At 43.3% G+C, this 25,795-nt stretch overlaps 1 protein-coding gene across 5 annotated transcripts in view; it reads left to right on the forward strand.

The window, feature by feature from the left end:
- Positions 1 to 17,706, forward strand: part of LOC144770629 (zinc finger protein 197-like) — a 238,258-nt gene extending 220,552 nt beyond the window's left edge. For 2 of the 5 annotated variants that reach the window (XR_013598960.1, XR_013598961.1), the window contains exons 4-5: positions 15,482 to 16,429; positions 17,502 to 17,706. Coding sequence is in view for 2 of the 5 variants with exons in the window: in XM_078655317.1 (XP_078511443.1) it covers positions 15,482 to 16,275 (794 nt within the window). In the remaining 3 variants the exon portion in view is untranslated. Of the gene's footprint in view, positions 1 to 15,481; positions 16,449 to 17,501 lie in introns of those variants that run through there. The other 3 variants (XR_013598962.1, XM_078655317.1, XM_078655318.1) reach the window with 3 other exon arrangements.
- The last annotated feature ends 8,089 nt before the right edge of the window (positions 17,707 to 25,795 follow it).

Genomic DNA, 25,795 nt, shown 5'->3' on the forward strand with positions numbered 1-25,795 from the left:
CCTTCCTCGGCCCCTCACACAGTTGTTTCTAAAAATATTATGTACCTGCAGTGATGCCATTTTCTATCCTCTCATATCAAAATAATGTTTCAAACTTGCCTGCCACCCTGCCTTACACCACCCTGCCTTACACTAGCCTGCTCTGTATTCTGGAGAAGTGTGGCTCAGGGGTTAGAGGCAGCAGACCCGGAAGCTGAGATCGGTCCTGGACCAGGGTTCAATTCCCCGCCTCGGCGGGTCTTGGGCTAAAAATTCCACGGACTCGATAATTCTTGCCCCGGTGCCTACTCGACTCACGGGTTCACACTCTGCGACTCTGGGCAATAGCTTGCTTAATCTCCACTACGGCCCCTCGCGGCGGGATGCCTGGCTTTCACCTTGTGGACACCCTGCCGGGGTTATCTCACAGGGGAATACCAGGACGGGTTCCCTAAGCAAGCGCCGTGAGACCCCTTTGCGGGGGTGATACGTGCGCTATATAAGTAACCACGTTTACGTTTACGTTTTATTCTCCATTCCTGCAAGTACACAGAAATATATTTAGCTTTCTGCCAATAATTACATAATAAAATACCTGGTGTCCTGCCATCCTTCCCCCACTCAATCAGGATCTATAAAGTTTGGCTAATCACCTAATAGGGTATCCAGGCCCCAACTTCCTTAACTCATTCCCGACCCCACCCCCTTTGTTTCTCTACCCTTCTTTAAGTCTACTGCGAGCATAGAGAGGTAGGAGACGGCAGGTGAGCTAGCAGACCATCAATTGCTATGCCACAACCTCGGTCAGGTCTCTGGAGACCCGAGAGAAGTGCCAGTACACCGTAAACCAGAGAGCCTGGTGATGCCCCAGCAGTGAATAATTGGTTTTCAAATCCTGCATTGTCACTGATGACTTACACTGGAAGCTTTGATCAAAGAAGATGTTATGTTAGATAATCCTACCCTACTCCCAGCAATAGTGAAACGAGATCAAAATAGTAAGCAAGAGCAACAAACTGGTCAAGGGGAGGAGCTTTTTCCTTAACGTTAAAGGTAGCACCACAGATGTTCATATTGATTTTTGTTAGTTAAATAAGTGCAAACTAAACAATTACCCATACAAATAACAGAGCTGTTCTTACGTACTCGTGCTGTTGCTCTGTTTGCCCGATACTCAGCTCATCCAATCACCTCTTTCACCTAAAACTAAATTTTAATTGGGATTTTTTTTGTACGATTCATGTTTGTATGCGTGTTCAGTTTTATACAACATACACTGTATGCTTTGTGCTCATGCCAAATCAAAATCTGTAGATACTAAATTCTGCCTAGCATATAATATACCTAATAGTTTGTGCTTGGAGAAGACTAACTACATGTTTGTTACATTTCTTTACCAGCACAAACTAGCTGCCAAACCTTGTTACTCGGATACATTCCCAATGGCTAAGATGCATTAGCTGTTCCTATAGAGAAAAGTAAAAAGCGGAAAAGCACGGTTGGAAAGTATTGTGATCGGGGAAAATCTTACTTATCAGAAGATGGAGCCCCCACACAGCCGAATGGATGTCATGGTTCATCAAAGGGCTTTGCTTCTCGTAGGGCCGGCACTGCAATGCCCCACGAGAAGGCTCTTTGGCGGAGGTCTTTTTTTTGCCGTTATAAGTGAGGGAATTTGGATGTTGGGTAGTGTGTATAGTGAGATGTATTTTAAAACTACCTAAGGAGTATCGTTGGTTTTAATCAGTTGTACCGTTGCCATAGCTAAAAACAAGAATGTGTGTGTTGTCAGTGGGATATTATGGACCGCGACAGTTTTACAGTATATCTACTAAAGTTGACCTGTTTAATGCTTGAGTGGTCCAGGAGGGATCCGTGGCATTTCTTCAGGACTGACAGATAAAGTATCTTTACCCTACACTAAAGCGGGATATGTGACTGGGTTTATAGGTAATCTATTGAGATAGCTGAAGTTCCTCGTAGGTAGTTTTAAAATACACCTCACTATACATACTACCCTACCTTCAAATTCCCTCACTCATCCACACGGAAAAATAGAAAACCTCTGCCAAAAAGCTCTCTCGCAGGGCCCGTGTGTGTGAGAAAGTCCCCTATTTCTGCATGGTATGCCCCCACTTTTTGCTGAATTGCTGATGTTCTTTGACTGGGTGTGCCCTGGGCTCCTGCTAATCAGGTAACCAGAGCCTTTGTTCCTTCCCTAAAATTGCATTGAGCCTAAACCCAATTGGCATCTCTGGCCACAGGTCAGCCCCTCGTAAATGGTACCACAGGTACCCAGGGCACTGTGACCAGAGAAGGCCTCTAAGGGCTGCAGCACTTATTGTGCCACCCTTGGAGGTCCTGTACTCACACACTGCCTTTGCAGTCTGCGTGTTTTTGTGCAGAACAAAAGTGAAGAGTCTACATGTCACACATCCCTGTGTAACCACATATATTGGGACACCTTTCTGCCCCTAACCATTGGCACAGCTATTTTCAAAAATGCAATTGCAATGTTATCTTTCTCCACATTTTCCTCTTTTCCATTTTACAAGTCATTATTTTTCTCCATTAGTAATCCACACTTTCACTTGAGTTAATTATACTCCTCATGCAAGGAAAAAGCCATTTCCCAAATTTCCAATGCTCCTGCTGGGCCATCCGAACCTCTCTTCAAGAACACGACTAGAGCCAAATTCATCCGTAGCAGTTTTATTAAAATCCAATGCATTTCGGGCCTCTGGGGCCCTTCGTCAGGGAAAACTGAAAATAACAATTACACATGCTTTAATGTTACATCAGCCAATATATGCGAATAAATAAAAAAAATCTCACGTTTAAAGTTGCCCTCTCTACCTATTCTCAATTATAAGTAAAACTTAGAATGCATTCTTTTCACTCCCCCTAGTGTTTCTGACATACTCAAGCCCCACTTTATAAAGGAACCTAACTTGCTTCCTCTCACTCAGTAACTCATTACCATACCTTAACCATGACTGCCTGCAGCCTCAATCTACTCTTTCCTACTTTCCCCGTCATATAAACGTGACCCTCCCGAGCCTCTCCTCTCCTTTCTCATGTCATGCTTCCCAACCTTTCACCCCTTTGCCCCAGCCTTCCAATGTAAACATCCTTTCCCTTTCATCTTCAAAGCAACATCTCTTAAATTTCCTCCTCATGTTCATTTCATACCTGCTAAGACGCAATCATCCTTCTCGCTCCATCCCAAATGAAGTTTCCCGTCTCCCTTTCACCCTCCTGACTTTAAGTTGCTCTTCAGCCCCTCCCTGCAAGCAGCCCTCCCCCTCTTCTCCACGTAATTAGCACCTGTCACTGGAAACTCCCACGCTCCCCTGTAAACACCACTAGTCCCATAATGCATTACTCCTCAACAAGTACTAAATTGTAAAACATGTTCATGCAACTCTTAACATTTTCATAAATGCTGGCGATGTATTAAAATTGTTCTTTATCTAGTGCTTCATTGCTGCAATGTTCATATTCTTCTGACTCCAAAAATAAACTTGCTGCGTGAACTACGATGTTCCACCTTGCATGAGAAAAACAACCGTAATCCAAAATGTACCTTTGTTACACTTTGCTTTATGGGTGCTAACTCGGAAGGGCATTTGTGCATAAACATCATATAAGAGTGAGTTGCACACCTTGCTACTTTGTTTCCCCATTTGCCCTGACCTAAACCCTTGGAGCTTTGCTCCCACAACCCATTGGATAACATTGGGCCTCAACGCTCTGCACCCAGCCGCCTTAGTGCCGCTGAGGGTGTAACAAGAGTGCATCTCTGACCCTGGGAGACCCCCAGTCTAACCCCAGAATCTTGACTCCCACAGTCGACAACTTACCTTTGAACTGATAACCTGTTTTTCCTCAATAGGATAACATTGACAATTTTCTCCCAAAAAGTTTCTGTGTGGAGTTTTGAAATCTAAACATATTATTTAAAAATCGTACGAATAACCAAAACGCATTTACCTACCTGTTTGCAGGAAATTTCCCAGTGCTGAATCAAGGTATCCAGCACGGAGTTAGAAAAGTAACATGAAAAGTAACTTACCTGTAATTTACTGAAAAATCCTATTCATTTCAATGTACAGTAGTATTTGCTAAGTATTGCAACTTACTGCATCCCTTGTAAATCAAACAAAGTGCAATTCCTATTGCATTTTCAAACTGTTCTACATTCAGCAACTTATTACTGTAAAGTATTTAATGCTTGCCTGTGCCAGACTTGCTTGGTTCTAAAAATAAAACAGTATCTTTTTTATATAAAAGCAATTGGTCTGGAGTTCAGTCCTTGAGTGTGTGAATTCATTTGCTGACTGAGTGTGCACACCAAATGCTTAACACTGTCCACGGATACTGCCTTACTGCTCGACCACTCCACTACAAATAGAGAGTAAGGTTCTATCTAACTTTAACCTCTGCCTACCTCTAGGGTCACCTGGACTCTATACACACTATACCTCACTTTGATGTATATATAGAGCCAGTTTACTACACCGCGGAGTAGTGCAGCGCCGACCCTACGAGGAGCAAAGCCCTGCGATGAAGCATGACACCCATTCGGGGGTGTGAGGGCTTTATTTTCCAATAAGGAAGATTTTCCGGATAACAATATGTTCCAACCATGCTTTCCCCCTTTTTAGGTCTCGCCTTCGCAGCGCACATGCGTAGCAAAGGCAAATGACCTTTTGCCATCACTTTGGCTTTTCAGCCAAGCCCGTGCACGCGTTCCATTGCCTTCAATGGCAATGCGTGCACGTCGGGAGATTCACTTGCGGGAGCGCGCGGCCCATCTGGTCGCAATTATCGCTCCCGCGAGTGAATTGCGCCTGCCTCACGAGGCGCCCTTGTTTGTTGCTTGTTGCTTTGATGCATGTGCCTATATGTTATTGTAAAGCGCTCCAGTGCCTATGAAGTTTGTGCTATATCTAAAAAAAAAAAAGGCCACACCATTAACATCTTTGGTGTTCTTTGATGGTGTAAGGGTGGCCTATGGTTTTAACGCTGCTCTCTCTCCGTTACCGTGCCAGAGAGGAGTGTGCGCTGCGTAGTGCTGCCTGTCTCTGCCTGAGCCGCCAGTGAGTCGCTGCTCATGGGGGAGGTGGGTACCTCAGAAGGGCGGTCTGGGAACTGCACACAGGGATGTCTCGGACAAGAAGCGGTTTGGGGACGGCATACAGGCTGGCTGGTCCCTCCCCTCCTCCCTGAGATCCCACAGTGCGACCGGCTACCATTTTCACTCCCCGGACCCTCCAGCACCGTTTCACCCACCCCCACGGAGGTCCCATGCCCCGGTGGCAGGAAGCGGCTCCCGCAGCGGTTGCTGGGTGCCGAGGACCATGCCTTAAACCAGATAGCATGGGAGCCGAGTGCTGGGAGCTAGGGGTTGAATGAATGGTGGTCTGCATGAAGGGATTCGGCTTAATAAGGTCAAGGTCCCAGAGGGAGTTGGTGGTTGGGGGCGGGGGAGCTGTGGCTATACATGAGGTGGGGGCAGTGGCTGTTCTGCTTGTATGGGGTCCCCATTGTATACAGTACGGGGTGGGCGCAGAGGGTCTGCTTCTGCCCTCGCGGTGGCTTAACCCAGCTCTCACTTTTAGCCCAGCCTCCTCTGACCCAATGGGCTGCTGGAAACGTAAGCTTTCTCGATCCCCCGCCCAGCACACAGTATAGCTCTGAAGAAGACCCCATAAGTCCTGTGTCACGATATATGCAGTGCGGACTGTCAGCCTGTCCTTACCAGCTGGCGCTGTGCCCCCCAAAGCCTTCGATGTCTAACTCGCCCCCTATCCCCACAGACCTCTTCTGCATAACTGCCAAGCAGCCACATGCTCTGTGTATGACACCTTCAAAATGCCTTGGCTGTTTTCCTGCAGAGCATTGCATGGTGGGAGTTGGACGCCGAGAGCCACCCGTCTTTGCTGTCGTCATTTTTCATCAGCAGACTCTTCACTTCTTTGCCTACAGACCGCCGCTGCTCCACTTCCGTGTTGTAACACCACCCTGTAGAGAGGTGAGAGAGTGATTCTGTACCCGAAGGCTCAGCCCATATCGATCCTGTATTTCAACCTATTTTTATCCCGAACGGCGCTGATGCTACACTGGTGAGTTTAAAATGAAGAGCTGCTCACAGCTCCTCACCTGCGTCATAGGTAGTTGGATTCTGCCATGATCCTCACTCCTAAATGTGTTAATTGTGAGGGTCCTGAACCAGGCCATAACAATTTATTTATTGGGCACAAAAGTACATTGATGCTTTTTCTTTGGGAACTGGGTGCCTTTAGTTCGGTGAAGTGCTCTCCCCGTTTGGAGTATTCAAATATCGCGGAAGGAAATATTAATTCCACAGGATAGATTTTAAATGTCTTCTTGAAATGTGTATGTTGTTGCCTATCAGATGTTTATATGCCTTTTTCTTTAATTAGAACTTAATGACAATGTTGATCTGTCCTTCTTTCTCTCTTTGTATCACACTTTTGGTAATCCATTCCCAAATAATCCGTTATTGACTAGCGAATGACATTCTACAATTTGTGTACATAAAAAAGTTCAAGGGCTTAAAGTTTTTCTGCTATTGATGCTGCCAGATATCATCAACCCCCCCCCTTACTTACAGTTGGCAATGCCCCTTTACTCGAGGTATTTTCACAGAAGCTCTTGACAGGCCAGTTCCTCCCACTTCAAACAAAAAAAGCATTGGCATAGTCAATAGGTCTCGCCTTTGGGACATTATAAGTGTTTAGCCATGCAACAGTTGATGTTGCACCAAGGATATTGTGCTGCATAATTAAATACTTATGTCCCAAAGGCGAGACCTAGTGGCTATGCCAATGCTTGTTTACTTTTCTTTATAGGAACAGCTATCCTCCTTTTGTATGCATATTCTGGATGCAAGCATGAGTGCTGGACATTAATTTGGTCCTAGCCCCCCCTTCTTTTGATTGATTTCCAAGAAGCATTAACCCTTCTCCTCCTTAGAATTCTAAGCCCTGTTTTGGCTATTTAGGGTAGTTTGCTCTTGGGCATCTATAACTTTTTTCCACATAAGTTATTCCACACCAAATTTGGATCTTTTGTTTTCCAACAACATGGGGATCCTAAAGGTACCCGGGGTTTGTGGATTCCTTTAGAGAAGTCTGAGAAAAAAGGCAACATATAGCTATTTTTTGTTTTGTTTTTGGGGGTGGGGGGCGGGGGATTTGGAAAAATAAGTGGCTGTTTTCTTCTTAAAATGGCACCTGCAAAACGCTTGCTGTGCTGAAGTCACCATTTTCCTGACTTTCAGGAACATGTAGAGCTGAATAAAAAGAACGATTTTTTACCACAGGTTTTGCATTTTTCAAAGAGGTAAGGCATTTTTCCTAATTTTTGTGTTTTTATCCTACTCTGTTTGTGGTAGAAACTAGTGTGAAACTCATGGGTGATCCTGGAGAGATAATTGATTCTGAAAAGTAGACAAAATTACAAACTCAGTGAGGGGTCATTTGTGTAGGAATAGCAAAGTATATATATTGAAAATGAGTAGGAAAGAACGGCAATTTGTGACAATGTTTTCATTTGTAACTTCTCTTCACGATGGCCGATTTACGAAAGCAATATACCATTCCATCTGCTAGACCCTTCTGGTTACGGAGGTATATGGTTTGTGGGTTTTCTAAGAACTTGAGCCAATAATTGAGCTGCATGCACTTTCCAACGGTTTTTCATCATGTACCGGGTAAAGAGAAATTCATATGGTAAAATATAAAAGGTGAAACATTGGTATCAAGGAAACATGTGTAGTTCAGAAATTGATACAAGATGTGGAGTTTAGAAGCCGTAGTTGCATACACATTTCTGAATTTGTGGGTACCCACGCTAGCATGTTAATTTGAGGGCATTTCTCAAAAGGCCTTTAATCTTACACACTGGCTTACATTTTCAAGGCACAAATGCAGAGAAATACAACTGGTAATAAGCATGTTCCACTATTCTATGTTCCCCTAGGTCTCCTGAAGTAACAAATGGTACCACACTTGTGTAGGTAGGCCTGTGATACAAAAGGGCTTAAAATGCAACATGGACACATAATTTTTTTCCACTGAAAACTGACCCTTATTTTGCAATGTTTCTAGCTGTGGATTTTGGGCCCTAGGTCAGTCGGCAACTATGGAAAACTAGTAAACCTGCACATTTTTTAAAACTAGACAGCTGGAGGATTCCAGGGTGCAGTGACTTGCGTGGCTTTTACCAGGTTTTTCTGCCCAGAAGCCCTTGCAAACCTCAAACTTTGACAAAATACATTTCCTTACATTTCTGTTTAGAGTGTTTTCGGACTCTAGTTTTTTCACTATGTCCACTACAGCAGTCATGCTTTCCTGTAAAAATCTAAGAATGCAGTAGAGAATACTTTTTTCAAATCACTATCAATATGTGATCAAAGATCCTCACATTTCTTGCCTTTGGCATCCTCACTCAGCAAGATTTCTGTAAACGGTTGCCACATAGATAATATAGAAGTCATGGCCTTTAGGACTGAGAACCACCAGCTCAGTGACACTGTTGGGAGGACTCTTTCTTTGATGCTACACAAAGCACAAAATGAGAAATATTTGCGTTTGAGTGTACGTGCATAACAAAACAGTTCACCAGAATGGACTAAAAAGTCAATAGCATTCATAACTAAGATTGTAAAGATGCTTTTTCAGCATACCATCTAACAAGTGGCAAGGATCTCTTACAGGGAAGCACTTTAGCTCAGGTATTGGTTGTGACAGGTCATCACACAGCTTTTTCATATACGTAGCCGAATCACTGCAATTACAAACAAAATAACTCCAATCTTTGTTGAACTTGCTAAGAACTTTTTGCAGCAGCATTCCAAGTGACACTGCTTTCCATGTTTTCCAAAAGTCTCATGTTTTCACCAGTACCCCAGATGCTTTGTGACTGGACTCTCTTCACATATGCCGTCACTATACCTTGCATTGAATGTTTAAAGCCTGGGGTGTTTGGCAATTCACCTACTATCAATACTGATTCACTAGAAAAGGGGCTGATGTATCATAGGTTTTTACCCATTCTCTGTGGTTAAATGTGATGGTATATATTGGTAAAGATTCTTATGAAACCTACATTTTTCCTATCAGTGAAAGACTCAAACGTAGCAAAAAAATCAAATAGGATTTTGATATTTCCTGATTCTCTACAGTTTATAAAATAAATGACCAACACCTAAAACATGCTTTTAACTCCTGTATCTTTAGACCAAAGACCACAAAACTGAAAAAAGGAAGAAGAAACAATATTTTAGTGACATCCCTAAACAACAAAACTGAAGCAGAATATTGTTAGCCAAGTCTTTCTTTCTGCTACCTCATATAACAAAGTTACATTGTATTGCCCCCTTCCGGAAGAAATCAAAATGACTCTTTCACTCTCCTTTTCCTTTCTTTGAATGGCATTTAGTTTGTGGTTGTGCAGGTTTTTTTTCTGTGTTTATATGTTTACACTGGTGAGGGCTATTTCCCTTCCGGTGGGGTTTTATCAGTTATTATAGGTTTAAACCTAAAACCGGACAGCCTATTTGTACCAACAACCTACCCGAAACACCCTATCCAATAGTATGGGATGCTTTTCGAGCGACCATTAGGGGAGTAATCATATCCATTGCAATAGCGCGTAGCCGAGAAGGCTAGTGACATAAAATCCTTAGAAAGAATAGACCAAGAGGCACCTTCAGTTATCCATAAACAACATCATGCCATTCTTCGGGGACAATTAAGTGCACTTAGAACGAATACGGCAGAAGAACGCGCATTGCTGACATTGAAACAAAAATACAATGACGGAGGGGTTAAGGTGGCGCGTCGATTAAGAAAGAAGGCAGCAAAGGCACACATATCTAAAATCAAAACCAGGTAGGACACATGGGCCACAGCTGAAAGGGTTCAAATGGCAGCCTTTCAGGCATACTTCCCTGAGCTTTATACACAAGAGACTCAACTGACGCAGATACAGACAGTTCTATACAATTGCCCATGGACCCCATTAGATAAACAGCACTCACAAGTCCTCGAAGATCCAATTACATTAGAAGAACTTCAGCGGGCTCTAAAAGGGGTACCGATAGGCAAAACACCAGGCCCAGACAGACTGCCTGTCTAGTTCTACCGCATTTTTCTACCACAAATCCAAGATCAATTGCTACGCCTCTTTAACTTATTTATGGAGACAACGGGCCCGACAGCCACAATGAACATGGCAGAAATAGCACTTATTCCTAAACCTGGCAAAGTCCATGCCCTATGTTCCTCCTATCGTCCCATCGCACTCCTAAATACAGATTTAAAAATATACACAAAAATACTTGCCAACTAGGGGGCAGACCATGTCAGACAAATAGCGCACCTGGCAGAAAAGGCACATCAATGGAGTATTCCGGCTTGTCTGTTATTGCTAGATGTGGAGAAGGCTTTCGACCGGGTGGAATAGGACTTCTTAAGGGCTGTCTTAGAGAAGATTGGGCCTCATAATCACCTCCAGGATAATAACGTTGTACGTATCCCCACAAGCACAGGTCAGAGTTTCAAACCCAATACATATACACAGGGGAACTAGACACGGCTGCCCTCTCTCCCCTCCCCCCGCTCTTCGCCATTGTGGTAGAACCAATAGCCATTGTAATAAGACAAACAGGTAACATTACTGGTATCGCTTTCGGGGGAATAGAACACAAAGTAGCTTTATTTGCAGGTGACCTACTACTTACCTTTTCAAAGCAGCGCAACTAACCTCCCCTCCGACCCTTCTTAAGCTTCAACAAGTGTTCGAAGTAGCCTAAGATTAACCCAGCTAATTCCTGGGCTTTGAAATTTACAATCCCTGCTGGAGAGCTACCGGAGCTCCAATCCCTCACACTTTTTCAATGGACCAATCACTCAACTTGATATCTTGGACAAAACCTAACTTCCACGGTGAGCACATGGACACAGGCCAACTGGCAGGGTTATAGAAAAGCAATCCGTGGAGACTTGGGTACATGGAGGTTCCTGCCGATATCATGGTTAGGTTGATTAAATGCGATCAAAATGTCTGTGTTACCCAAAATTTTATACTTATTTCAAACACTGCCTACACCCATACCGCAATCTCACATTTTATGCCTACAACGAGACTTAACAACCTTTATATATGGGATAAGCAACCACGCTTCTCAAATGAACTCATGCTACCTCGAGATAAAGAAGGATTAGACTGCCTAACGTCCTAGAATATTACTGAGCGGCACATCTTCTTTCGATCTCTGAATGGGTGGCCCACGAGAAGCATTGGTTCCAATGGATAGGGCTGGTGCTTGCAGACCCCTATGGGATTTGGCATGGCTCCCACAAGGCTCTAGACCACGTAGTGCTTACATAGCTACCTCAACAAAAACATTAGTTCGGTCTTATGATGGGTTTTGGGGTCTGATTTCCCGAACATACCAAGTGGTGCAACACTCTGCTCTGTGCACTCCCCATACCTACCAAACAAGTTGACAATCACACAGTGAGGTTGAGCTCTCCCTTTAACAGTGGTAACAACTGTTGCAGGACATACCGACAACATATAGAAGTATATTGCAGCGTGAGATCGCTTATAAAATCATGACACCGTGGTATTATACCCCTCAGCAATTACATAAAATGTTCCCAAATACCCTCCCCACTTGTTGGAGATGTCATAATGCAATTAGGGATTTTTTTGCATGTAAGGTGGCACTGCCCGTTGCTAACCACCTACGGAAAGAAACCCTTAGCCTCATCAAAAATTGTCATTCTGGGGTTCAGGCCTACAACTCTTCTTGCCATGACCCAAGCTGACTGGCACGTAATATCACACATGCTGGGAGCAGCTAAGTAGACAATAGCAATATATTGGAAAAAACAGATACACCGCCCACTGCTCTATGGTTTACCCGCTTTTGGTATAACATGGCAATGGAGCTTCTCACGGCTCGGATTACCTACACCACAAATAAATTCACAACCATATGGCAACCACTATTAGATCACTTTTCCAGGTTAGAATACACTTGTTTTACCCCACCTAAACTTCGGGCTTTGCAACTTTTTGAAGATGTCTATACACCCCTACATGAGGATGAGCTACCTAGTGTATGTCGGACAGCTCCCATGGATAGCCCAATATCTAATCATTAATATATTTATCAATGCGACCCCTAGCCCCCCTTTCTCACATAAGGGGACTTCCTATTTTCCTTTCTGCAATCTCCTGCACCCCCTTGCCTAACTATAGGTATATAATTGTATGTAAAATGTTAAGTAAGTAACATGTTCCTATTTTGTATCAGGCACAAGAATTGGACAGGATCAGTTGACCTAAAAGAGACATTGCTCTAACTGTCTGATACTAATGCTACACAAGATTGCTCTTTTCTTTTATTGTTGACAATTCATTTTATCTTCAATAAAAGGATTTGAATATAAAAAAGTTCTCTGTGTTCCTGAAACCCCACTTAAGTCGGGCAAAACGAACTGCACCATGATGGGGGCAACCAAATGTTCAGCAGTCCTAATGAGAAGCCTTCCAGCCCCTGATTGCAGTCCAGCTTGTTCTTGCTGCACTACTGGCATATCACTGTCCTCCTCATCAGCACTAATTGTGGATTCATAGTTAAAGGATTCCCCTCAAACATAAAATTCCCTGCCAAAATCTTCAACTTGGTCCTCTGCCTCAGAAATAGAGTCCGTCTCAGAGACAGATTGAAAAGGGAAACCAACAACCTGCTGGGGGTTTAGCTTGTGGCAGCCACAATGCTTACTAATGGAACACAACAACAAATCAGAAAAAAACAACAGTGTGTCACATTAGAACTCTTCAAAGTCAGCTGTATCAAAAAGTAAATGTAACTGTTGACATATAATGATCCTGAAAAAACTATCAAGACAATCCACACAATATTCTTGTTGCTCGAAAAAGATACCTCTCACTTGCACAGACAGGCAAGAAAATCGGCTGCACCTACTCTGCACAGACACAGCAAGCACCAATGACATTGCACTAGAAAGGAAAAACAAAAGAAAATTTACACACAAGATAACACAATATAGATCTTGGACAAATCCAAATGTGAATTTGAAATAAATAAATAAATCATAAGCTAAATATGTTACAGTTATCACAACCATTAACAAATAATCAAGCAGGGCAATGAAACTCATATGAGGTAAATAATTCCTTACCAGACAAATGCAACTACACAACCAGCAGATCTGCCCATACTGAAACTGCAAGCAGGAGTCGCCACCAATGAAATCAAAAGATTTGCACTAGAATAAAAAGTAGATATATAACAGTTAACATTATAAAGCCCTAGGAAGTCTGCACTTCGGGGCAGATCAACAAAACAAACGTCCAATCTGCCCCCAAGGGGATTCACAAAGCAAAGGCAGGAAATTGACACCCTAAAGGGGGTGACCCTTACCCCAGCCATACACCAGTTCTCACACACCATAATCCAAACACCAGCTACACACGCCGCGAGCCAGAAGCCAGTCCACACACACCGCCACCTAAATCCGTAGTTCAAACACACCATCAGCCAAATGCCAGACCACACTCTCCACCATCCAAATGCCAGTACACACACACACAGCCAGCCAAACATCAGTACTCGCAAACCCGCCAACCAAAATCCAGTTCACTCACAGAAACTGATTCTCTGGTGTCTAGTATTTTTCCACCCCCTTTGGGGGCAGATCGGCCTAAGAAATCACTGATTTACCCTTAAAAAGGAGGAGGGGGCGTAAAACAGTCAAAACCTCCAGTAAAATATATATATGGGCAGCAACCTGTGCCCAAGGATCCACTCAGACATGTACATAAATTAATCCCTGGTGTCTAATGGCTTTCTGCCCCCTTTTGGGGGGCATCGGCCTAAAAATATGGCTGAAAACAGCCAAAATATTTTCCCAATAATGGGGATTGACTCCTGCTCAAGGGCTACTTACCAACATGTAAATAAATTAATCTATTGAGTTTAGGGGTTTTCTGCCCACCCCCCGACCCTTTGGGGGCAGATTGGTCCTTAAAATATCACTGGTCTGCCTCCAGGGGTTGGGGGGGGGCAGAAAACGGTCACAATATTTGCCCAGTCCCTGGGAGTGACCCTTGCCCAACCCCTGTCTAGTAGTTTTCTGCCCCTCATTGGGTGGCCTAAAAATATGGCCTGTCTGCCTCCCAGTGGGAAGGGGGGCAGAAAATATTTTTCCAATAATGGGGATCGACTGTTGCCCAAGGGGCCGCTTCCCGAAACAAAAGAAAATCCCTGGTGTCTAGTGGGTGCATTCCTGCTGTGCGATCATGGTCCCACATGTGGAGCAGGAATGCACCGATGTCTCTCTGTCCTCCTGATCCCTCCCAGGAGCGAGGACTTATCTAAAAGAGGTCCTCCACCCTCAACTCACTGGAAGCAAGTAGCTTCTAGTGCTTCCCCGGCACCTGTTGATGACATTGGCGTGCTGTGCACACACTGACGTCATCAGAACGCTGAAAGAGGGGGTATGGGGTGGCAGCAGAAGCGCTCCCTCTGCCATCCCTGGTGGGGGCATGGGGTGGGGTGGCGCACGGAGGAAGCACCAGTTCTTCCCCTTTGGGTCGGTGCTAGGATGTGCTGGACAAATCCTCAGCACCTGCTCACCAGTTCTGAGGATGTGTCTAGCATGTCCTTAGCATCCAAGGGGTTAAATAAAACCAATCTATCCATCACTTTTTGTTTGTCTCATTTAATCTTACTAAATAGAATTCATAAGCCCAGACATGCTACTTAAACTCTATATCCCTAGGATTTCAAGACTGCTTATACTAGGGCTGAAATGGCAAAAACCTTAAACTGGGTTACTTATATTGCATTCCAGTGTGGTACAAAAGTTTTTTCTGAGTTGCCTATATGTGGAAGCGCTAGGACTCATTTGTATATAACTAGTCACCTTTCAGTAATGAAAAAGTCTTTCTTAACCCCGCTGTCCAATGAAACCCAGATCAGAGGATCCATGCCAGTTTCCATGTAAATTGCTGCCATTGCAAATGATTTCCATTTACATTCATTCTGTGTAAATGTATTTTATGTGGAAGCCTGAAAATTATGCATGGATCTGGCCTTCCTGCAGCTGTGTGGGCCACTCATGAGCTCATCAATGGAATTCAACTAGTGGGGCTATTATTAATTTCAAAGTGTTGGCTTAAGCCTTTGTTTCAATCACTTCTTGTTTCAATAATGATAAATTTAGAGATATACCTGATAATATATCAACCATAGTCTTTCAAACACTCGCTTTTTAATGTGAAAGTCACAGGCTCTGCTTGAACATTACACTGAAAGTACCAAAGACCTCTTTAAAATGACAGTGAAGAACATTGAGATAACGTTGGCGCATCAGGGCTAATGAGTTTCAGTCACTAAACCTATTAACAGCTTAACTTCTTTTCTACCCAGCAGAGTTGGAATCGCCTAACAGTCCTGTGGAGAGGGTACGTGGAGGATATACAGAGAAAATGGAACACCACAAAACTATTTTGGATCAAGCAACAGACATATTTCTCCAGTGTTCTGAACAAACCGTAATATTCACAAAACAAAATATGCCTCCGAAAAAGAAGATCAGCGTTAAAGGACATAAACCACCTACTGTGGTAGACAACAAAGCAGTATACTCGAGTAATCAGAAAATGCAGCCAGAAGGAAAGACGTGTTTGTGTTCACATTGTGGAAATGTTTACAGTGCAAACTCAAATGAGCTTGATCGCATGAAAACCCGCTCAGGGGAAAAAATGCATACATGTAAAGAATGTGAAACAAAATTGTCATCCATTTCCTCGCCTGAGCAAATCTTGCAAAACGAAACTAAAAAGGGGAACAACGTCTTTGTATGCGGTGAATGTGGGAAGGGCTTTAATCGGAGATTACACCTGTCAATTCATCACCGAAAACACACTGGAGAGAAACCTTTCACATGTGGTGAATGTGGAAAAACGTTCAACCAAGCGTCTAATTTGGTCAGACATCAGCAGGTACACTCCGATGCTAAACCTCATGTGTGCAATCAGTGTGGGAAGAGTTTTAAGCGGCCATCCCAACTGACAAGACACCAGCTGAGACACACAGACCGTGAGAAAAAATATGCTTGTAGTATATGTGGTCAAAGATTTACCCAATCATTCAACATGATAGCACATCAGCGAAGACGGATATGCTGTCCAATTGAATATGAACGTTTGACACTTAGTTAGCACAGCTAAAGCCACTCAAAAGTGATGTTTGATAACAGATACATTTGGAATCAAGTTTTTTTTATAAAGACTGTAAAACTTATTTCAGCATGTGCATAGAAGTATATATTACATCAACCGATGACTTAATAAGCAGATGAGTTGGCATTAAAAGGTAATAAATTTAATCTAGATATCTGACCTAATGTCTGTTTTCGGCTAACCGTACTCTCAAGAGGTTTTTCCTTTCCACACTTGTTTCCTTAGTTGCAGTCTGTCAAATTGTTAAAAATAAGTTAAAAATCTGCCTTTAATGATGATTTTAAGTCTGCCAGTACTTAGAATTGGGGCACGCCTAGGAGTAGCTTTGCGCTCCACAAAAGCCTTTCATTGATTCATGTGAGAGCTCAAGAGTATCAAGTGGCAGGAGATTAATCAGAAGATTAGAAATTTAATGTGATCACCGTTGGTATAGCACATTTATTTAAGTGGTTGCTGTCCACTACATTTACATACAGTTCTAGGCTTTCTTGCTGACTGGAAACATGATTGTAATGTGTAAACCATTAAAGTTGCCACAGTTTAAAAAAAAAAAAACTATAAAGAAGCAATTCCAGATCGTCATGGCAGGCAAAGAGGAACTTTTCATTCATCTTGTTCTTCAAATGTAAGTGCAGTGTTGAATTATTGGGAGCCTTCTCAGATGGCCTGTAACGACCAAATACCTGTTCCTCTCACTGGTTTTACAGCGTTCAGAACTGGACTCTGGAACGTTCTCCTAAAAGATCTGTTTCTTTTTTCCTCTGGTTCTAGTTTAAGTACTATGTTGCCACAGAGTCTTGCACTGAAACTGCTTTTCTAGCATGTAGTGTTTTGTCACTTCAGTGACCGCATTTATTTGATTTTGCTTCTGAGCCTGGTTTATGATATCTTTGTTCCTTTACACTATGGCCAATTGGTCATTTGAAGGCCAATTTCACAAAGAAAATTGCTAGTTTTGCTTTCACCATCAGGTTTCCCATCAAGGCCTCCCTTATAGAATTCTTGAATCAAGTTCCAGGTAACCCTTTGCTGATGGTAGTTACTGCTATTTAAGGTTTTGGACATCTACAGAAGTGGAGCACAGTATAGAAACTTGTAGTTGATCCCTGTTAGGTCTTGGACTGATTATCGGTGTTTAATGGCTGTATTGTATTTCGTTGTTATTTTTTAATCCATAACATTTTCCTATTTCTTTTCTCTTTCAGCATATTAATCCCAGTGGCTTAAAACACATATGTTGTAACTGGGTGCAGGAGAAACTTTGCAACTGGTTTCCATTCAGGAGGATTTCAAGGCATTTACATTGCAGTTGTTATGTCTGAGTTATGCTGTTCCTCCTTTAAGAGCAGATTGTTAGTTGATTTGACCAGCCTTTGTGTGTTGGACAAAGATGATAAAAAGATATAAAAATATTTTTCTTCTGGTGTACTGTTTCCTCACCCATAATGCGTTGCAGACCATCATTTTGAATGTGACATTGAACCCTACCCCCTACTTATAGCAGAGGCTGCCTCCAGCTCAGGGTTCACACAGATCGTGAGTACATTGGAGAGAGCCACAAGTAGATGTCAACACCAGTAGCCAGTTGAATTGTTGCAACACGTGGGAAAAATGTCTGATGATGCTAAAACTTTATGTGAAGTTGAGGCTAAACCCATGCGAGTTGTTCGGACCGGTACAATCCTACTAGACATTGCCTTCAAAGTACATTTATCTCTTCTGAGAACAGGACTGGGGTAGTAATTAAATGTTTTACTGATGAGATGTTAATGGCTGATAACTGGGATGTGCTCTGCACATGGTAGTAACACACACATTTATTTTCCCCCACCCCCAAAGCTCTCCTCTGTGTCTGGGACTAAGAGGTACATTTGATAGGCCCTAGGTCATCTTCTGTATGGCAAACATCAGCTAGTGGGGGCTCCACAATCTCCACACAAGAAATATTTTGTTTCCACCAGGGTAAAATCAACAGTCGTCATGCTGTCACCCACTAAGTAAAAACCTGGGACACTACCGCTCCCTGACCTCCCAGACCCCTTTAGAAACTGGTGCCCTCAACTCTCCCAGTGAGTGGGCAGTTTAAAATATATGATCTATTCAGTTGCAGAATTGTAATCAAGCTACCCACAGTCAGATTTGCCACTGTGCCAGGTTGTTTAGATTCAGTCCAAAAAGTGTGGTCTTCATAGCCAGTGAGTCTCTACCTGGCCCTCATCTCTATCTCCCATCCCTCATCTGCAACTTGAAGACAACTATATTTGTCCATCCAATAGGCAATCCACTGAACTCCTTGCCCCCTTATTTTTAAATCAGTGAATGGTTTTGGGCCCAACACAGCCACCAGACGTGGATCATAATGGAGTTGGTAAGCCATATGAAACCTTTCTGGGAAAGTTCGTACAGAGTTCCCTCGAAGAGGAGTTCATACTAAAATAGAAAGCATTTGCAATGCAATAAATCTTGCATTTGCGAGAGTTTAACCTATTGGCATTGTGAATGACAATGCCTTTTACTTATGTGTTGGTTTTCAAAATGTATAAATAAAAAGCATTGTCATTTTCAATGCTAATAGCTTAAACTCTCGCAAATGCGAGTCCTATAACATTGCAAATGAACATGACATGTGTGTCAACTTCATACAAGTAGCCCCGACCAATTCAAAGCTCAGGGGTGAATGATCCGGATCGATTTACAAAACTTCACCTGCAGTTTGTTTTGTTTCCAGTTTCTGTCCGGGCTGCTAGATGGCCAGCAGCACAGAGCCTGGATTCTGGCTGAAGCATCTTCGCGCATCCGCCATTATTGAAGCTGGGGTAGGAGGCAGTTGCAGCCAAAGAGTGGGAGCGAACCAGGAGGAGGAGTCCACTGCAGTGAGCTGCATCGATGAAAAGAAGGGCATGTCTAGGCAGAGTCTATTTTTTTTCCAGTATTGAGAGACCTTGGTAAGCTGCGCAACACGCCACGCCGCCTGTGGCGCGCTGCTTAGTAAAAGCTTACAATATTAAAATAATAGACTTTGCGAGCCGTGCAGTTCTTTTCTTCGTGACAGATTGCCGAAGTCTATCTTTTCAATGTAGTAAGATTTTGGTAAGCAGCGCAGTACACCGCCTATGGCAAGCAAAGTGATCGCGGGTGCAAGAAAGCTTGTAATGCCTGCAGTAGGAGATGATCATTAAAGAAAATAGTGCTCACAGACTGTAACTGTAGACTACACAAGTGAAAGGGCCAGTCCTCATGGAGGTTACAAATGTAGAAAAGGCGGTACTAAGGAGGAACCAAGAAGCATTTTAACAAATAAGAAGCCAACATTTGCAAAGGACAATAACACAAGCCAGTGAAAAATATGGGTGGAGAGTGGGCAAAGCTTGTTTCATACTTGAAACCAGCATGTCTCGAAGAGACAGCGCAAACGCTGCCTAGGTGAGACCTAAAAAGGAGTAGTCCAGTTTCAACATATTGCTGTATTTTTTTTTCTAAAATCTTTGAAAAAAGCAAAACAATGCTACACTAGAGCAGACTCCAGGTAGAGTACAAAAGTTATTTCAGAAAATGTACAGTTATTGCATCTAACATAAATTTGAGCTGCGCACAGTAGTGATATGCATTGAACTGCCCCAGTCCTATTTAATAACCCTGCCCGCCAACAAGCCAACATTGTGGAAGTGTAAAAGTGATATGGTACTGAGACAAAAGAAAGACCCTGTCCTTGACGCAAACAAATAATTAGTTGATTGCTACTGTAGTTGAACTAAGGAATTAAATAATTGTCCTTTCAGAGGAGCTGGGTGGGAAAACAAGCCCCTCTGGTTCATAATATTTTAGAAAAGTCAAAGAACTGTAGTCCAGTAACCACTGTACACAAAGTTGTAGCCCAGACGGAGCCCTAGAAACTCTAATTCAGAATGCTCAATGGTTTATATGCTTGATCTTATCCAGCCATAGGACTCTCTGGTTTGTGGGACAACAACTCCTGTGTTCCAGCGCTCACGAGCTCCATAAAGAATAACTCCAGCTTAATACTGGCATTTTGTCCATTTCTTTTTCATAGTACAGAGAAGACACATGCTGTGAATTCAAAGAGACAATACCACCAATTAAAAATTTCAGGAACATATTCAAAGTACTAGAACCATGGTGATATAAAGTGCTCCTGGGATTTCTAAATAGAAGCTTTGGGGTGGGGCAAAGGAAATAAAACATTAGCAATGCTAGTGACTTATCTAGAATAATGACCTCAGACCACTAAAATGTTTCATAATCAAATCCTGCCAGCCCTTTCTATGTGAGGGAGAGTGCCAGGGTGTGTTTTAAATGTTTAAATCTTCATGTCAATGTAACAATCCCTCCTAAGGTATCCCTTAATTTAATGTGCTTTCTCTTGATTACCTTTTCTCCTCGACTATCCATTCCATGTAAACATCAATATGAAACTGCAGTCATTTTCTTCCTCTTTAGGCCTCGCCTAGCGTTGCAGCGGGAATGTGCCTCCATCACTTTGCGAGGCATGCAGTATACACTATAGTTTGGAAGCTCCACCCACTCTCCGGCCCATCTTTTCCATTGGCTTAGGTCCTAAATGCTGCCTTCCGATTGGTTTAAGGCTTGTTTGTCTCTCCTCATGACGACCATGTTTCCTTCCAAGGTTACAGGCCACTTTATACGGTTATTATTTTCTTCCCGTGCCTTCTCCCCCACCACCCCCCTCCCGCAGTTTGTGTGTTCTCGCCGCCTCCCCACCCCACTCTTGTTGTTTCGCACCTTCTCGCTCCCTGCCCATCGCCCGCACTCCCGTTTTCGATGCAATAGGTCTCACGTAAATGCGAGTCCTATTGCATTGCAAATGCTTGTTGTCTAGGTTTTGCCATGCAGTAGGTTTAGTATACAAGTCCCATCTGTCGAGCACGTGTTTGATTGGTTGTAGTGCGGGCAGCTTCCATTTATTTTAGACTTTTCTTCGCTACTGAAGGGGATTCGCGGTGCGCTCTGCTGGCTTCGTGCGCAGATCACATTCAAACGTACGGGTTAGTGAAGTCAGTGAGTGGCGGAACAGAAGTTAACATAACGAGGCTCGGCTGAGCGTGGCCGGGAGGAGTTTCCATTACGACAGGCGGAATGGGGCGCCTGATTCGAGGATCGAAGAAGACGCGTAGGGAGGTACGGGTGTACCAAGGCACTGAGATACTGTGGCACTGCACCTGATTTAATCTTATGCATATAGAATAGGGCTTTCAATTTGGAGCGATTTTTCCATCCTGAGCCAATGGAGGTCGCGGAGGGATCCTGAGACAGAGGCCGTTCTAGGTAACTGACACAGAAGTCTGGCCCCAGAATTTTGGACTACTTGCAGCTTCCGTATCACCTCCTTATTAGTGCCTAAGTACAAGATGTTGCCATAGTCCAGTCTGGACACGATCAAGGCCTGGATAACAGTTTTTTCCATAGAATGTGGCAGTATCCAAAGTATTTTTTTTAGCCATTTTAGAATTGAGAAACAGGTTGAGGCGACCTTAACCGCTTGCTGTCTCATAGATAGTTGGTCATCTTTAATTTTGCCGAGATTATGGGCAGATTGTGACGGTTGGGGGAAGGTCACCCATTTGAGGTGGCCAATGTTGGGGGCCACAGAGAGCGTTATTTCCGCCGAGGATTAGAAGTTCAGTTTCCCCCCGTTTAATTTCAGCCTATTAGTAAGCATCCAGCCAGCTATCTATTGTATCCCTACCTTGGAGAGGACACATTGGATGTCTCCTTGGTAGACAAAGAGAAGATAAGCTGGGTGTCATCCGCATATGAATATATGGTTAACCCAGCCTCTTCAGCTTTAGTTGCCAGGGGGCTGAGATAGATGTTGAAAAGTAATGGGCTAAGTATAGAGCCCTGTGGCACTCCATACAGGGAAGCATGGGCCTTAGAGCTTGCTGTCGGGGGAAAAAACCTGAAAGGTCCTGCTCGACAAAAAGCTTGACAGCCACTTGAGTGCTGATCGGACAATGCCCATAGAATGTAACACTTGTAGAAGGGCCGTGTGAGACACCGTGTCGAAAGTAGCACTCAATTCAAGCAGTATGAGTGCCACAGTTTCTCCCATATCAAGACGTTGGCGTTGATGCTGTATTGGAATAAAAGTCTAAATTCATACCTCTGTGGTGGCAGTGATTAAATATGAATACAAAAGTGTAAGAAATATTTTGTGAAACTTGTGCCTCTGAAAGAAGTTGATGAAAATGTGTTCTCTGTTAGACGTTTGCCAGAAGTTTAAAATTGTTTATTACATTTAGTGAGTTTGCTTGGCAAAATGTCTGTTGTCTTGGATGAGACACCGTTCAATTGGGTTCTTAACATTACCTTGCCTAGAACCTTCCTGGCAGAAATCCACTGCCCTCCTTGACAGACTTGTCACCTTGATAATGAGCCTAAGTGGCTTGGGTTATTGTTCTCACGAAGCATGCCATTGTCTCAAAGCCCTGTGGGTTTGAACCGTCTCCTGCTTGGACTTGTATGTCAATGTTCCTGTACATATGGCGAAAGCCTTTAACTAGAAGCAGATACCTCTGCAGTTTGGATTTGAAGGGCGGAGGAATGTCTGGCCAAAATCAAATCAATGACTATTTGGACATGCATTGCAGTCAAAGATAGTCTAAAGATGATCTAGATGAATATAGTAAAAAAATTAGATTGTCCTTCATAAAACAACAAGCTTAGCCTATAGAACCACTTGTGTAAGTTTAGATCAAGAGGTAATTTCTGCCTCATGTACCTATAAGCAAAGAAGAGCTATTCTCACTTGCATAGGTGCCCTTTTTGGGTTGAGCATTCAACCCCTTCCTAAAGAATCGGTGAGGAACTTAGGAGTCAGATGGGACAGTCAGTTATCCCTCGGAGTTCAGGTCCAAACTGTTGCAGCCGCTTGTTTTGGGAAAATCAAAACCATTAGGAAATGTATTAACTACTTGCCGAATGCCACACGCAAAACAGTAGTCCATGCTTTAATAACTTCCCATTTGGACTACGCAAATGGTTTATATCTCGGCCTTTCCCTGGGATTGATTCGCAGACTACAGACAGTACAAAATGCTGCTGCCCGATTAATCTGTAGTACCCCTCTCAGACAACATATCTCCCCTTTTTTGCGCCAACTTCATTGGCTTCTCATCGCTAAGCGAATTGAATTTAAGGTCCTGACAATGACATTTCGGGCGGGCAAGGGGCTAGGGCCCGCCTATCTTAGGAGACTCCGCCCCTATGCTCAGTCCAGATCGCTACGGTCCAACACCCAATGGCAGCTGATCATACCCAGATTTAAAAAAGCCAGATCCCGTGAAAAATCTTTTGAGGTGGGTGCCACTAAATGCTGGAACAAACTTCCCACGCACCTATGGCATATCCAGACGGAACTTCTGTTTCGTAAAGCCCTTAAAACCTGGCTATTTAGCCGCCTGGACTAGACCAGCCTGCCTTTCCTGTCCTCCTCACTGTCTGTGACAGCGCTGGGACACCCCGTTGGGGTACCAGTGCGCTTAACAAGTGCCTATAATAATATAATAATATATACTTTAGTATAAACTTATATGTGTATGAACTTTGTGTGCTCTGGAGATCAGCCCTAGGACTTGTCTGCTTCCACTTAGGGACGTTTTTGTCTGTTCAACTGCCTCCATTTAACTGTCTTGATAGAAAACGACCAGTAGAGGCCAGTAAAATACCAGAATTGCTTTCTGCTGAGGGACTTTTTAAAAAAGAAAATTCTGGCAACTGCCTCTATTTAACTTTCTTGATAGAAAATGACCAGCAGAGGTCAGTAAAATACCAACATCGCTTTAGCATTCTCTAGATTCCAGTCCATAGAAATTGTCTTCCACGAGCACCCGTAGATGATAATATTTTTTTCAAATCTTTTATTTTCAGTGATATGACCACCGAAGGCCCTGATTTTATATAAAAAAACAGAGCTTTGGCTTTTCCTGCTGAAAGGCAATATTTCTCTCCATGTGTTCCCATACCAGGCATGTCACGCAGTTTGGTGCTTACTTTTCCTCCATGTTAAAGAACAGTAGATGTTTCAACACCCAGGCTAATGTGCTGCATAGCTAAATACATATAAGGTCCCAAAGGCGAGACCGATTGCATTGCAAATGCTTGTTTGATTCACTACAACTGTGTCTTGGTATTGCCAAATATTTCCCTGTGCGCAAAGACTGCTGGGTAGTTAGGACTTGGGATAAGGTACCTAGTTCTTTATTGTGTAAATCTTTAATCTCCGTTTACTGGATGTTCTCTGATTTGATCTGTTTTTCAGCCCCTTCATTTCTGTGATTTTCCATGTATAATATCAAAAGTCCATTTGCCTTTTTTCTGAATTCTCTCTACTGTGCTGCCTTTTCTCTATTCCTAAGGTTTAACTTTAGGCTTAGGGTAGTCCTTTTTAAGTCAAGCCTAGGCAGCGCATGTGCTGTGTCTCGACATGCGGTAATCTGCTGTAGGGGTTTTGACCACGCCCATCACTTATGATTGGTTCTTTTTCGTGCCATGCATAAATGAGTGCTTGTAATAGGTGCATCTGTTTTACTTGTCCCGCCTTATGGTTGTTTGTTCCCTCCCATAGCGACTGCCCAAATACATGTGCTCCTCCCCTTATCAGCATTTATGTGGTTTGGTGCACTATTTTTCTCTGTTCACCTCTCGCTCCCTTGCTGCTTCTCAGTCTCTGCGAGTACGGTCATTTGTTCCCTACTGCCTCTCGAGCTCTGAGGGAACAGTTCTTTTTCCTGCCTTACTCCTTTGTTTTGTTCTGCGCGGCTCCCTCACCTCTATTTATTTACTTTGACAACATTCTGGGGGGGGGGGTGGTTTGGGCACTATAGCACACTGCGCTTTATCTTTAAGCAGGACAGCTGCGCCTTTCTTTTGTTCTGTGCAGCTCACCGACCTCTGCTTACTTTGGTAACATTTATGCAGCTGCACTTCTCACGCTACTGCCGAATGTCAACCATCCTACCACTATTCCCCACCTTCTTCCATCCGTTCCAAACTGTCCGGTAGCGGCAGTCACCAGCTTGAAAATTTCGGACAATGTTTACACACTGCAGAGGCAAGTGCTGTCTCCACAGCCACTGAGCTTTTCAAAATGTAGTGCTACCCGCTAGCATTGGTTGAGATGTAGTACCTTCTCCAATTCTTTAAATTTCTTTTTTTAAATTACCTACTCCAATCTTAAATCATTTTACATATTACTAGTCCCACCATTCTGAGATAATGTTCAACGGTAGGTTTGGCTGGCTCGAGAACCAGAAGAATTGAGATTCGCAATTTGCCATGCGTTATAAGCTAAAACTGACAAGGCTTAATTTGCCTGGCAAGTGAGCACCCAGGTGATTTTTTTAGGTGTTTTACGTATCAGTGCCCTTACTCATTTTAAATATTACTGAGTTTGGGGGCGGGACGTTACTTTCAGGGATCTCTCACATAGCCCTCATCTCTAAATCTTTTTTGTTGAAAT

This window comes from Lissotriton helveticus, chromosome 7 (genome assembly GCF_964261635.1).
Source record: "Lissotriton helveticus chromosome 7, aLisHel1.1, whole genome shotgun sequence".
NCBI lineage: Eukaryota > Metazoa > Chordata > Amphibia > Caudata > Salamandridae > Lissotriton > Lissotriton helveticus.